Raw genomic sequence first — 16031 nt, 5'->3', positions numbered from 1 at the left:
TTTTCCGTTATAAGAGTTGCCATGGTCATGGTGTCTCTTTACAGCAATAAAACCCTAACTAAGACAATGCCCCAGCACTTTAGTGTTCTTGGTAAATAAGGCTATTTTTTTCTATTAAATATATATATATTAATGCTACTTTGTATTTTATAACAAGGCATAAGACTTCAAACATGCTGTGCTTTGGAAGTGGGCAGTTAGAATCAAATTCCACGTGGACACTGAGCCTAATAAAGCAGAGAATTGCAAGAGGCACTGCAAATAGCTGAATGGCAGTAAAGCAAACACTTAAACGGAGCAGGCAGATCTCCAGAAAGACACAGAAGGCTAACTAGGACTTGAAAATAAATAGACATATAGCACACAGAGAGACTGAAACAGTCATCTAAGATTCCTCCAAAGAAAACTCGAAAAGGTTGAAAAAGCTCTTCTAGTAAATTCTACTAATTCATCAGATCTCTTACAAAAAAAAAAAAAATGAAAGGGTTGGGAATATTTCTTAACTTATTCTGTGAGGCTAGTATCAAATGCATACCTTCAAAAAATATATCCAGTTGGGCAGTGGTGTGTGGTGGTATTGTGTTCCCCAAAATATTGTGCACGCTAATAAACTTATCTGGGGTCAGAGAACAGGACAGCCACAATATTAAATATAGAGGATAGCACTTGCCTTTAATCCTAGCATTCCAGAGGCAGAAATCCCTCTGGATCTCTGTGAGTTCAAGGCCACATTGGAAACAGCCAGGCATGGTGACACACAGCTTTAATCCCAAGAAGTGAACTTTTAATTTTAGGGAGTGATGGCAGAGAGCAGAAAGGAATATAAGGTATGAAGCCAGAACTAGCAGCATTTGGCTGGTTAAGCTTTTAGGCTTCTAGCAACAGTTCAGCTGAGATCCATTTGGATATGAGGACTCAGAGGCTTCCAGTCTGAGGAAACAGGATCAGCTGAGGAACTGGTAAGGTGAGGAAGCTGTGGCTTGTTCTGCTTCTCTGATCTTCCAGCATTCATCCCAATAACTGGCTTCAGGTTTGATTTTATTAATAATACCTTCTAAGATTCATGCTACAATGGTGGTTCATGCCTTTCATACCAGCACTCGGGAGGCAGAGCCAAATATATCCAAAATTTTTTATGAATATAACTTCAAAGATCTTCAACAAAATGATAAAATCAAACCCAGCAATGTAGAAAACAAGTTGTACATTGACCAAGTAAGATTTGTCCCAAGAATGCAAGGTGTAACATTTGAAATCAGCCATCATATCACTAAAGGACATATATCAATAAAGGACAGAGTTCACATGATCATCTAATAGATGGAGAAGATATTTGACAGAACACAATACCTCTGTGTGATACCACTCCCTCCATCCCCTGTAAAAGAACTCTACCCAAATCCATCTAGTAATAAGAGGGGAAGTCTTCAATTTGGTAAAGGCTATTTACAAGCTCCCCTACTAACATGATGTTTAATGACAAAAGCTAGAACACTTTCTCTATAAGATAATGGAAAAGCAAGAATGTCTGCATCACTATTTCTACTCAACATTACAGTGGAAATCCTAGCCAGGATACTTAGTAAACCAAAAGAAATGCAAGGCATCCAGATTAAAAAGAACAAAAGAAACTATTATACAGATGATATCAACATGTATGTAGCAAATCCTAAGGAATCCATCAATGAACCATGAGAACTGATAAATGAATGTAATGACACTGCATGATACAAAATCAATAATGCAAAATTAATTGTTTCTCTATAAAGAAGAATTGAAAAAATAAGAATGAAATTAAGAAAACTATTTTGTTTCTGGTAGTATTAAAAAGAATTAAATACTTAGAAATAAATTTGACAAAATAAAATTGACAAAAAAATACAGAACAGTTTGGTGTGGGGCTCACACCTATAATTACAGTACTTGCAAGCCTGAGGCCAGAGAATTGTCACAATTTTGAGGTTAATCTGTGCTACACAGTGAGTTCCAGGATACCTGGGATACTGTATGAGACACTTTCTTAAAAGCATGCTAATATATTCTTTAAAATGATATTACTAAAAGAAGTTAAGGAAGACCCAAATGAACAAAAACACACACCTTGTTGATGAATCAATTAGTTAATGGTATTAAGAATGCAATATTCCCTAATCTGACCTACTGGTTCAATGCCATCTCCAAAATGATCCTAACTTATCTGAAGAAACTTACCAACTGACCCTATCCATCATATGACCCAGAATAGTTTTTTTTTTAATCTTGAAAAAGAAAAACAAAGAAGACTCATACTTCACAATTTGAAACCTACAAAACCACAGTAGTCAATACAGTGTGGTGTTTGAATGGGAGACTAGTGGGCCAATGAAACAGAAGCAAGGGCTAGAAACCCTGAACTTATAGTTAAGGCATGTGTGTGCCAAGGCAATTTCAATGAGGAAATTTGACAAATGATACTTTCAAAACTGACAGCTACAAGCAGAAGAATGAATGAGGTCATTCACTCTGGTGGTTTGAATCAGATGTCCCCCAGAGTCGAGTGACTGAATACTTGGTCCCCAGTTGGTGGCACTGCTTAGGTAGGGTTAGGAAGTATGGCCTTACTGAAGGAAGTACATCACTGGGAGGTGTATTTGAAGTTTTAAGAGCTGCACACCATTCCCAGTTCACTCTCTCTGCTTCCTACTTGTGATTTAAGATATGAGCTCTCAGCTCTCAGCTTCTAGCTCCAGCACCATGTCTGCCATTATGGTGTTGGACTCTTATCCCTCAGAAACTTAAGCTCAAATAAATCAGTCTATCTATCTATAAGTTGCCTTGGTTATGGCTTTCTTTTAAATATTATTTATTTATTTTTATAGCAATAGAAAAGTAACTAATACACCCTCCTCATACTAGTATGCAAAATTTTACCTCAATGGACCAAAGACCTACATATAAGAGCTAAAATGATAAAACTCATCACAGAAAATATAGGTATAAATATTTGTGTCTTTGTGTTAGACAATGTTTCCTTTAAAATAATAACAAGAGAACAAGAAGGAAAAAATAGACAATTAGCGAATAAAACTCATGGAAGTGAATTGATATAAACCAGGCTCCTGCACCATAAGACCAAATCAACATGGGGCCGAGTACAGTAGCAGAGCCTGTTAACCATGGGAAGAACCATAACCAATTAACCAATGAATTGTTTCTTCTCCTCAATTCCTTCAGCTCTTAGAAATGCTGGCAGAGGCCGGGCGGTGGTGGTGCACGCCTTTAATCCCAGCACTTGGGAGGCAGAGGCAGGCGGATCTCTGTGAGTTCGAGGCCAGCCTGGGCTACCAAGTGAGTTCCAGGAAAAGGTGCAAAGCTACACAGAGAAACCCTGTCTCGAAAAACCAAAAAAAAAAAAAAAAAAAAAAAAAGAAAGAAATGCTGGCAGATCTTGCTACTGGATGGATGCCTGTGAACTTGCTTTATTCTGAGAGCTGATTCATGAATTGTAACTTGTTTGGTTTTACTATGTTCTGTTTTGTAGATAATTGCTCAAGTAAACTATTAATTTAAAAGGTGTAAATAATTTTCCTTTTCACAGATGTCTCCTCTAGATTTTCTGCAGCCAGTGGAATCCACAGCAGAACTTTATGACCCAGGGAATACCTGGTAATGAGGCACAGGTACCTGAGGCTATTTAGTGCTGTTGGTTTGTTGCCTTAGGGGATCATGAGTGAGTTCTCTCTAGGATTCTGACTGCATGAATTTATGCTTTGAGCTGACAGGCTTGACCAATTTTTTTTTTCAAAGAGTGTTTGGAAGGTGATTCTCCAATTATAAATTTTAAAAATCTTTCTTTGTGTATTGAGCCCATGTTGAAGGCTCATCAATGCTGTAAAAGAACACAGGACCCTGAGGTATGTGGTATCTGACCAGTTCAGACAGAAACTGACTTGGGTTTGTAAGAACAGGGCTAGTATTTGATAATCAGGCAGAAACTAGAGGTGGATAATGAAGGGCTCTTTTAGATTGAAGAAGTCTACAATTCTCTGTCTTAAGTAAACAGGACACAGAGGTTCATCTAGATGTAAGGAATGTACAACTAATTCTCCCCACTCTGAGACTGCGGATAGGAGCCTTATCTTGGAGTCATGGTGGCTGCTATAGGGAAATTTTAAATCAGATAAAATTGTTTACTCTCTAGGTACATCATAAGAGAATCAGAAACTCCCCAGGATGCTGTGAGAATGACCCCCATAAAGGAGTCCTCAGAGAATTCATTCCCTGGACAGCGACCAGGTAATTGAATTAGCCCCAGTGCTTTGATGAATTTCTTCTCACAGCGGAAATTCTTTGTCAGCACAATGTCTTTCAATTCTCATCTATGTTCTGCCGACTAAATAGCTCTCCCTAGCCTTCCGAGGCTTTGCCCTGCACCTGCCCATCCCACACCCTGACCTCCTGGTTGCAAGAGTTAACAGAAGTCCATTTGCAAAGCTATTTCTTCTCCGTACCTGGAAGAAGAGAAGATTCTGTCCTTGAAAGCTGCTCCAATGACCCTGGGTGTGTGGGACAAGCCTCTCCTTTGACTCTCAAAATAGGGAAGCCTTCCTGCCCAGGATCTTCAATGTCTTCGCAGGGAATGGTGTTCAGTGCTGAAACTGAACAGCTATCTAGCTAACAGCACTTTAGGGCAGTAATCAGAAAGGCTGGTCAAGAAAGGACAAGGATCCTTTGACTCCATTCTCTTGGTGAAGTGAGTGAAATGGCCGGAAGGCTTTAAAAATACTCAGAATGAATGTGTTTCTGGGAAGATGAACGGATCCCAAGGTTGATTGATGGAAATGCTTGTCTGGAAGAGATGGATGGCATTCTCTCATCCTTGTTTGTCTCTAATGCCATGAGAGGTATTATTTGCAGGGATTTGGGCTCTAGGATCTGCTTTGCCTTCTTTATCTGGAAAGGTAGCCACACCAGTCATTGTGGCACACACCTTTAATCCCAGTGCTCAGGAAGCAGAGGCAGGCCGATCTCTGTGAATTTGAGGCCGGTTTGGTCTACAGAGTGAGTTCCAGGAAAGGCGCAAAGCTACACAGAGAAACCCTGTCTCGAAAAACAAACAAAACAAAACAAAAAGTGTTTGGTTGTTTTCACTGTAGTATCGTATAGTTTAAAGAATTTTTTAAGAGAGGTTCATAATTAAATGAGGAGCAAGGCAGTTTGGAAATGTTTAAAGTCACGCTAATGTTGAAGTAGCTTAGCCTGGAGCAGGGCAATTTAAAAAGCAACATTAGTGTGTTCTTTGATTAACTTGCATTACTGGCTGAGAGGCAGAGAAAAATCCATCTTCCTTTGGTTTGATGAGAAGCACTGTGAGCATGTTTCTGTGATTGTTTTGCTCCACTCAAAGTGAATGGCTGCAGGGTTCTCATTCAGAGCAGGCCCCTGTGAGGAATCTTTCTTCAACTGGATTCTGTGATACTAACTTGGGAGGCCCCTGGAGCAGTGGTGGATGTGAGAAAAGGAAGGATCTTCCCAGAGATAAATTACAAGCTCAGCATGGGAGAATACTTGGGAGCAGAAACATGCAAAGCCTCTGGTAAAGAGATAGATTTACTCAGCAAGCTACAATTAGATGGCACCCCAAGTGTCACTGCAGCCCAAGTGGTGACCAGCATAGGAGCTTTGATAGGAACCAACCGTGGTTCTAATGTGTCCCTAAAGTTCCTGTGACAGGAAGTTAGTCCTCATACCACAATGTTGGCATCTGGGGCCTAATAAGAGGTTATTGCCCCTGTGGATAGATTGATGTCATGTTATGGGATGGCACAGCAGGAAGCATGACACTTGGCTCATGTGCTTGCACTTTGGGTCTCCAGAACTCCAAGACAAATACGTTTCTGTTCATTATAGTCTATATTGTTTTGTTTTTAGTACCACCAAATAATGGAGGATGCTTTAGGCAAATGCTATGAGGTAGAGGGGTGTGTGTGTATGTGTGTGCATGCATGTATGATGTGTTTTATTGGGACCCAAACCCACGGCCTTGTGCATGGTAGGCAAATTGTTCTATCTCTGAGCTCCATTCCCAGCTCTGAAGACAAGACCCAAAGCAGATCTTATTTACTGTTAGATCATGCTTATGACCTAGCAGGCACAAGAACATTTCTACAGATCTAGGGAATGAAGACTGGGAAGGCCCATCAGTGGAAGAAAACATGGCCATTCCAGAGGGCAAAGAAGCGTTTGTAAAGGATCACTGGGCATCCCTCATGCATTAGGCTTGCACATGTGTGTTTGCAGATGAAACCTCAGACATTCCCATGGGTCAGTCATATAAGTTGGCTGTCACTCCCTTGTTTATCAGACTCTTCTGAGCTGTTGAGTGTCTTTACCCTCACCCTGTAAGCAAGACCAAGCATGAGAGAGCCCACGGCCATAGGAGTAGTCAACAATTAAGCTGAAACTAAAGATCTTTTTACTCTAAAGGTCAACGTTATTCATAACGTACATTTCAATGCGCTAAGGACGTTTTATTTGATGCCTTATCCACCTCGGGCAGAGGAAGTGTTGTTAAACGCTAACCGATAGGGAGTACCTGAAAGCACAGAGAGCAGTTAACCAGGTTGCTAGCTCTGTGGCGTCATATCCCAGGATACATGTGTTGCTTGGTTCCTTTTAAGACTACATGAAATCTTAACTATTATGTTTAATGGAGATAGGATTTCTGAATGGGTGGCTGGGGAAGGATTTCTTAATGGGTGACCAGGGAAGTGACGTTCTGGTATGACACTCAGAATGTGTGATTTTGTTCATTGCTGGCCACAAGCATTCCATACCATTCCCCACTTGATGATTCTGAGATTATTCTAAAATGTTTACTAATGAGAACCATAGGTGAAAGTGAAGGCCAGAAAGACATTGCACAGTGTGAAACATTAGTCTTTTCAGGTGTTGAAAATCTACCCAGAGGTCATTCTCTAGAGTGAGGCTCATATGTTGTAGACACTAAGGCTAGGAATTTTGTGTTTGTTGACTTTAGGGGCAAAGAGAATACTTAGAAATCATTATTAAATGAATGTGTGTTTATGTGCATAATTACATCTTCATCTATTCCTCCTGATTCTGGATTATCATACAGAAGCCAGTATTAGATCCAAGGAGACACTATGGGCTGGGCCTATTATGTTTTCTGGGAGAAATCCTTAACTAGGAGACAGTCTTTTCATTATTCTGTATAATCTGCACAGCAGTTCTGTGCAGGTTTTCACAGCCACTAAATCAGAATAGAATGCCAAGCCTGACTTTAAGCTGAACAGCAGTACTGGGTTTCATCCGAAAATCCAACAGTTTGATAAGATCAAGATGACCCCCAGCAACTTTTTTCTTTGCTGGAGTTTCTCCATCTGGGTAGGAAACACAGTCCTGAAAGCCATATTGTCTGCTTTGCCTTCCCCAGGACAGGCCAGCTTCCCGTTCTCCAGGCTTCCCCTCTCCGACCTTCGGACAAGGTAACTTTTCCTGGGAAGAGAACAATCAGACTCGAGGTGCAGTGGTCCGAGGTGACCCTGAGACGATGGCCTGGGCACAGCGAGTGGAAGGGCAGCTGGAGTGACAGCTGTGACTCCCTGCCAGTCCCTTTTTGGGAAAACAGAGATGTGACATGTGTCACCGTAACCAGTGGATGCGGCATGCACGTCATAGAGAGAGATTTTTTTCACTCAGCTCTCAGTTTTGGAGGCAAAAAGGCTAAGATGAGGTAGCCCCATTGGTTTATTTCTGTCTCCTTTCTGCACAAAACACAGTAGGAGGGAGAAAGCAAGAGGATGATGGGCTTTTTCCAAAACTTGCCTCGTTAAATATTTTTTGGAATGCTCTCTCTCTCTCTCTCTCTCTCTCTCTCTCTCTCTCTCTCTCTCTCTGTGTGTGTGTGTGTGTGTGTGTGTGTGTGTGTGTGTGTGTGTGTGAGAGAGAGAGAGAGAGAGAGAGAGAGAGAGAGAGAGAGAGAGAGAGAGAGAGAGAGAGAGAGAATGAGAATGTGGGTGATGTGGGTGTATGATATAAGGGGGACACAGGTGCCCAGGTCAGGACACTCCATAACTTCATGGAGACCGTTCTCTCCTTCCACATTTGTGTGGGTTCTGGTGGGTTCACCTGGGTTGTCAGGCTTGTTTACAAGCACTTTGATCCAGTGTACCATCTCACTGACTTCCACGAGTGCTTTTTATTTTGTAGAGACAATACCTCAGTATGCTGCACAGGACCTTTACCTCCCAAATAGCTGATACCCCAGGTATGTGCTAAAATGCACGGCATATCTGTTCTTTTTTCTAACAACCTGTTCTTAGGTGCAAATTCTCTCCGTAACGTCAGCTCTAGTCCCTTCTTCCCAGGGTGATGCCCATGGCTGTATCACCTGTGGCAGACACACAATGTACCACCACTCTAGAGACTAAGCCTCCAGTACATGAATCTTTAGGGGACACATTCAAACCCAACCCAAATGACAGAAGGAAGGCTTTTGACAGATTCTGAATGTCCAATAACAAGAACATAAATCAAAGACAAAATGTTTACATGACAGAGAACAATTGAGGAATTGTCTTAATGGGTGTAGTTTTAAAAACATAATGCTAAATTAAAACAGGATGTTGCAAAGCAATGCATAACTATTGATATAAAATTAAAGCCTTCAGAGGGGAGAATACTGGAAAGGTAACCGGGAAGTAGTGGAGCCTTGGAATCTCTTTGATACCTCCCACCAAAGTACTTGGCTAGCAAAGTCCACAGAAAACAGTTAAAACAAATTTAGGAACTCCCATGAACACAGCACAGTGTTATGTAAAGATGACTCATCTGCCTCTGTGCCAAAGGAGAGCCTAAAGGTGTCAGATGTTGGCTGGAAAGCTGAATGAGCCCAACAGAAGACGGCAACTGAGCCCAGGAATTTTGCCCACAGCACTTAAAGTCAGAAGGATTGAGAGAATAGTCTGATACCCATCCTCTCTGGAAAGTGGACCCCAGATCCCTTGTGAGCTGCTTAAACACAGAGCTGAAGGAAGCTCAGGTGAAAGTGGGCAGGGGAAAGATGCAGAAAAGCTGAGCACAAGCAACCTGTACTTTAAACACTGCACAGAAGCAGCAAAGACGATGTTCTGAGTGTTCAGAAACACTATCTTATACCACCTCTTTTTAAGAGTTTTGGAAGATTAATTTCCCACACACAAAAATAAGCAATAGAAATGTATCTAGGTCAACTCCCATACAAAGCTATAATAAGGGGGAAAAAAGAATAACATTCCTACAGATAGTCAAACCATGGCAGAAACCATGCCAAAAGAAAAGATTAAAAGAGTTTCAAAATGATTGTTGTTAATAAAATGATATAAGACACAAAAGAAGAGAAGAAATCCAAGTTAGAAAAACTCAGATATGGGATAAAAGAAATCAGGAAAGAATATAAATTATAAAGCAAAGAAGTTTAAAGTTGAATAAACACAGAACAATTGTAAACAACAGACAGGGCCTTCAGAGAAATCAAAGAGGAAGGGAGGAAGACATTGAATGATAAGACATGAAGACCGTGTGGGTTACAGTCCAGTGAGAGCACTGGTTAGTGTACATGGATGGAGTCCTGGGTTCCACCTTAGCACTCAGCACATCCACACAAAGAGAGATAGAAAGGATTCAAAAGGGAGGTAAAGTATCAGACAGACAATGAAGATTTGATATATGGACAAGAGGAAACCCCCGAAGAAAGTCAAACCAAGGGAGCTGAAGAAATCCAAGGCCTGTCCTTCAGTTAGGAAATGCATATGCTTGAAAGCACTGCATGCCTGAGAACAGGGACACTCAGCAATGAACACTGAAACATGTTATGCTCAGAGCACTAACTTTCACAGAAAACAAAAAGAAAAGTGTCTTTTGAAATGCTTGTCAAACCTAACAAGTGACTTGCAAGGAAAAAGAAAACTAGATCAACATTTACCTTCTGGTTTATTTTTCATTTTTAAAAATATTTATTTATTTTTATTTTATGTGTATGAGCATTTTGCCTTTATGTATGTATGTGCACCATATATGTGCCTGGTTCCTAAGGAGGTCAGAAGAGGGCCTTGGAGCCCTTGGAATTGGAGTTTACAGACTGTTGTGAGCTACCCAATACAGGCTCTGAGAACCAAACCTGGGTCCACTGCAAGAGTAGCAAGTGCTCTTAACTGCTGAGCCATCTTTCCAGCTCCACATTAGACTTTTTTAGTGAGAGTTTTGTGGAAATAAATTACATACCAAGGGTTTTTGGGGTGTATGTATGTATATGTGTATGTGCGTGTGCTCACACTGGTACACACATCTATGAGCATGCCTGGAAGCCAGAGGAGGACATTTGGTGTCCTGCTCTGTCTCTCTCTACTTTATTCCTTTGAGGCAGGGTTTTCCACCAATCTGGATGCCAGGCTCTTGTGATCCTCCTGTCTCTACATCTCCATTCTCACAGTCCTGGAGTCACAGGCAAGTGCAACATTTTATGTGTCTGCTAGGGATTTGAGCTGAGACTTGTAGCAAGTGCTCCTACCCACTGAGTTATCCCGGGAGACCTACAGTCAATGATTCATATCCACAAATATCGTGGCTTTCAAGTCTAAAGGTTGCAGACAGCTTGTTATCAACATTCAAGAATTCAGGGGCTCCTTTCTCCAAGATTGCTTACTGAGGAATAAGCTTTAGACATCAGTTCTACTATAGGGACATCCACAGGAGAGGTGGGGTGGCCATCAGTCACCAGTTGGCGACTGGATGGGTATTTGAAACAATGGCAATATGCTCAGATCATACAGGTCAATGCTTTCAAAAGGTGGGGAAATTGGGAAACTATATGCAAAACCAATATTAACTGCTCTCAATAAATGTGAACTACATGAAATAAGAACTAGGAAGTATACTGGAACAGATATTATGGACTGTTAGAGTGTAGTAAGGGGCAGGTGAATGGGAATTTCTGGGCTATTTAGTTCTATCCATCGCTTTGATGATTAGGACTTTACAAGAAAGAAAGAGAAACAAAAATGAGCAAGAAAAATACCTGTAGTTTGGGATTTGAGTTGGAAGGAGAACCATGAACTGCTGTGGGATGTTCTGTATGGCAAATGTGTTGCTCTGATTGGTCAATAAATAAAACACTGATTGGCCAGTGGCTAGGCAGTAAGTATAGGCGGGACTAATAGAGGAGAAAAGAAAGAACAGGAGGCAGAAGGAGTCACTGCCAGCTGCCGCCAGGACAAGCAGCGTGTGAAGATGCTGGTAAGCCATGAGCCATGTGGCAAGGTATAGATTTATGGAAATGGATTAATTTAAGCTATAAGAACAGTTAGTAAGAAGCCTGCCATGGCCATACAGTTTGTAAGCAATATAAGTCTCTTTGTTTACTTGGTTGGGTCTGAGTGGCTGTGGGACTGGCGGGTGACAAAGATTTGTTCTGACTGTGGGCAAGGCAGGAAAACTCTAGCTACAATGAACTCATTAGATTTATGTTAAACATTGTACATGTAAGTGTTTATGCTTGTGTTTTTTATCCCTGTCCATGGAAGAGGCTGAGAAAGATTGACCATTAGTATAATTAGGATTCCCAAGTACCCAGGCTTTAGTCTTAATGTACGAATTGTCACACACACACACACACACACACACACACACAAACAACTTCCTAGATTTCAAAAAAAAAATGACTGATTTCAAGCTCCAGCAGTGTACAGGATACAGCCGTTGGAATACCTGGCTCTTCCAGTTACTGAGAAAGCTGTCCCGGGTTATCTGAGCTCATTGTCAGCCTGGCTCTTCCAGTTACTGAGAAAGCTGTCCGGGGTTACCTGAGCTCATCATCAAATTGAAAAGGAGGTTCTGACCTTCTGGTCAAAGAAGGGGTTATTTGAGCTTCAATAGGATAATGATTGCAATTGACTGAAATCTCTCAGGTATGTTTAAATCATGACTTTGTAGCATTTTAAAGAAAAGGATTACTTTGGGATGATAACTGAAAACCAATGAACTCTCTTGAAATCTGCTAAGTAAAGAATAAAGCATGTGTTTTGGTTTTTCAGACTGAACTAGGTACTATAGGAAATTATTAAAATAAGATAATGAGGGAATAGGTCACATATATTTCAATTAATGAATGAAAACTTGGAATATTACAATGGTATACTGTAGCTGAAGTTTTCCTGGTCCTGCCTGGCCCATGGTGAGGACAAATCTCTCCTACTAGCTTCCCCCAAGTAAACACACAGAGACTTATATTACTTATAAACTGTATGGCTGTGGCAGGCTTCTTGCTATCTGTTCTTATATCTTAAATTAACCCATTTCTATAAATCTATACCTTGCCACATGGCTTATGGCTTACTGGTAACTTTCATCTTGTTTCTCATTGTGGTAGCTGGCAGCATCTCTCTGCCTCAGGCCTCCTGTTCCCAGAATTCTCCTCTCTCTTTGTCCTGCCTATACTTCCTGCCTGGCTACTGGCCAATCAGTGTTTTATTATCAATGAATCATTGCAATACATTGCAGCATAGAGAACATCCCACAGCAGTATACCTCAACAAAAAGTTGAGACATCTCACCATGAAGCATCAATAGCTGCTAAAATTACAAAGAGGACAGAGGACAGGAAGGGAAATAAAGAAGGAGGGAAAGAGGGGGAAGAAAGAGAGAGAGAGAGAGAGAGAGAGAGAGAGAGAGAGAGAGAGAGAGAGAGAGAGAGAGAGAGAGAGAGAGAATATCATGTATCATTTTGCCAAGGGAATCAAATTGGAGTGTCCAAGCTCTGGATCTAGGTTCCATTATGAGAAATTACAGAGCTCAGAAGAAACACATTCAATTACATCACAGGTGTACATGAAGTTAGGAAATCCCAGGTTGTGGGAAGTGTTACAAAGTTTAGATGTTTTCTTTTGCAGGTGGATAAAAATGGGTAAAAGATTATATGGAGCACACTGATAGAACCTCTGAGGAGGCTAATTATCTGTTCTTTCTGAACTGAAGTCTTTGCAGAGGAACTTGTCTTTTTTTAAAATAATATTTATTTTTATTTTATGTGCATTGGTGTTTTGCCTGAACATGTGTCTGTGTGGGTGTCAGGTCCCCAGAACTGGAGTTACAGACAATTGTGAGTTGCCATGTGGGTGCTGGGAATTGAACCCAGGTCCTCTGGAAGAGCAGTCAGTGCTCTTAACCGCTGAACCATCTCTCCAGACCTGAGGAGCTTATCTTTCAAAAATGGAAAACTATACATTCAATTTATGTGGTTTCTACACCTGTTTTGTTTTACCCAGAAATGTTTTTTTTTAATTGCTAACAAAATAACTACAATTTACTTATAGACCCATATGAGTGAATATGTAAATATGAAATCCTGCAAAAACAAAAACAATATTCATTAAGTTCATTTCTCTTTCTAGGGAGTTGGTGGAAAATAGAACCAGAGCAGACAAAGCCAGAAGGTGTTTCCAGTTTATCTGCCGTGATTTAATTTCACAAAAGACCTGATGTAAATACATCAAGATCTTAACAATGATCCATCTGGGACATTATATGCAGGTGTGTGCATACTATTCTCTCCAAATCTTTCTTTTTGAGTTCTAAATATTTAATCTTGTAAACTCATATAATGAACAATGCAATTCTCAGAAAATGATCTTTTGCTACTGACGTGGGGTAGCATATAAATAGAAGATACAATCACTGTTAGGTTGGATACCATATTTAACAGAAAAAATAATGTCAGCCTTCTTGGTGAATTAGTTTCTATGAAGAGAAAGAAAATTTGACTATTATGTACACAGAAAATTGAATAAATATTTTCTTTCTGCTAAGTCTGAAAAATAAACCCACAGCTGTCTAAAAGCACCCATCAGTTCCTTGGTTTGCAGGATGGGTGAGAAAGTTAAATGAGATCCAGGTGAAACAAAAGGGGTGTCTTTGATACCTTCCTATTTGGGATTTTGAGATCAGGCATCCTCCCAGCCTAACATCTGTATTAGTAGGACTATGTGTGTCTGTAAATGTGTGTATAAGTAAACAGAATTATTTATTGACTTCTTAGTATCTGAGGTGATTATCATCAGGTGGAAAAGTCATCATTATTGTGTCACACTAATGGTATTTGGCCATTTAACACTTTCTCCCTATATGGCCTCAGTGATGTCTGCTGTGATAGAGAATGTCATACAGAAAATACCTAGAGTGGACATTTTCCTTCAGTCTCTATAAACACCACAAGAATAGGAATCAAAGAAAAGCACAGGCAAATTCTGCCCAGTCAGCCTCCTCTGGGTGCAAGCTCCCTCATGGTGACTCACGGAGAAGAAGACAAGCAGACACAGAGCATCAGGGCCCTTGCAGATTTACCAGGCAGGTAGCTGCACAGTCTCTCCATCGCCACCTGGACCGAAGAGTTGTGAACTTCAGCCAGCTGTTCAATCACAGATACCACCACCACGCACCCTGCAGGGAGCAGAAGAACATGTCAGCAGGTCGCACTGGGCTGGAGGGGGTAGGGAAGGGAAATAGAAAGACTGGGTCCTTAAGGACACCAACTGAAACACAAAACTTCCCCCTTGCTTTCACCCTTAAACATCTGCAGCATACCTAAATGCACTGGGATTTACAGTGCAATGAGGAGACTGTGGGATGATAGCTCAGAAAATCTGGGGCTGTCAGAGTAGCTTCACCCCTTTGAACTATGTGACTCTGGGGAAGTAATTCATCTGGCTGAAACCCCAGAGAAACTAAAAGAGAGAGATGATGTTTAAATGAGACAGGGTGAGGAGAGTTGTATATACTACATAGGTACTAGCTTCTCAAATAGCCACTTGCTCCTCTGCATTAGGTGTCCTTGTTATTGGCAGATCACTCCTATCCCACAAAACTGTGGCCTGTGACCTCAAGTCATTTTTCTAATTTTGAGCAGTAGTGAACATTTCCCAGAAGACCTGGGAATGAGTTCCATACTCAACATCTTCCCTTTTAAGCTTTGGTAACCTTATAAAGCAGGAAATAAAATGCTTTCTACAGTGCAAGTATGATGGTTAATTGCGATGATGATGCAGCTGAGTGCACCTTTAGAACACAGCACCCTGTGAAACATCTCAGGCTACAAAGCTCACAGTGAAAAGTGTGAACCAAATGTTATGAGTGTCCAGAAGAAAACTTGAGCACATTAGGAATATATTCTTTCCCTTACTTTGGTATAGGAGAAGTATGACTCCCCAAAGTTGCTAAGCTCTCATTTCTCCAAGGTTCTCTTACTTGCCTCAATCTACTGAGCTGCTGGACGGGTACAAACATTCTTGTGCTATAAGAAAGATACTCCTTCTTCATAGAAAAGTATTGTCTTGGCCCAAGATCTGCAAGTGTGTGAGAAGTTGCTAGACTTTATCCTCTTAGGAAAAGTAGGCACTTGTTTGACGATTTGTAGTCCACAGTTCCATATGCAGATGCTAACTAGAAGTGAGACCGAGAAAATCAGCAAGCAGGGGCCCTCAATTTACATACTAATTAAAGCCAAATTCCCACCATGGTCCCTAGGAGAAAGTAAGCAACGCCATCGGGCATTTCTAGACAGAAAGAAATAAAACCTATAAAAGGAGAGGATACCATGAAGAAGTGAGAGCGATCCACCTCTCTAGATAGGGAAGTGCCTGAGAGAACTTTGCTTACAGTTGCTCTGTTTCCTCTGACTGGGGAGGTGGTGCTCACTAGACATGAGACACTGAGACCTGTGCAGCTGCCATCTGGCTGGGCTGAGAGCACCTACTTGGTGTGTTCAATAACATCAACCATCGAGTGGCTGTATTTTTTAATGAATTCACAACCCTTGAGGGTTTTCTTATATTGCCATGAATTTAGTAGCTGACGCCGATTAACATTCTATGGCCTCAAAATCAAAATTTTCATGTTTATCTGTTCTGTTTTAAAAGTATAAACATAATGCGATCTCATTTTAGAAAACAGGGAAGACATGAACCAGGATAGCAAGATAATAACCCACTCAACTTATCTGA

General features: G+C 40.9%; 1 protein-coding gene across 1 annotated transcript in view; it reads right to left on the bottom strand.

The window, feature by feature from the left end:
* Aoah (acyloxyacyl hydrolase) overlaps positions 1-16031 on the bottom strand; it is a 206510-nt gene that overhangs the window by 166546 nt on the left and 23933 nt on the right. Inside the window, exon 2 of the mRNA XM_006988896.4 lies at positions 14377-14472. Coding sequence (XP_006988958.1) covers positions 14377-14472 — 96 coding nt within the window. The remainder of the gene's footprint in view (positions 1-14376; positions 14473-16031) is intronic.

The sequence above is a fragment of the Peromyscus maniculatus genome, chromosome 5, assembly GCF_049852395.1.
Source record: "Peromyscus maniculatus bairdii isolate BWxNUB_F1_BW_parent chromosome 5, HU_Pman_BW_mat_3.1, whole genome shotgun sequence".
NCBI classification, from domain to species: Eukaryota; Metazoa; Chordata; class Mammalia; order Rodentia; family Cricetidae; genus Peromyscus; species Peromyscus maniculatus.
The sequence above is the reverse complement of the archived record's forward strand: the minus strand, read 5'-3'. Positions and strand labels throughout refer to the sequence as shown.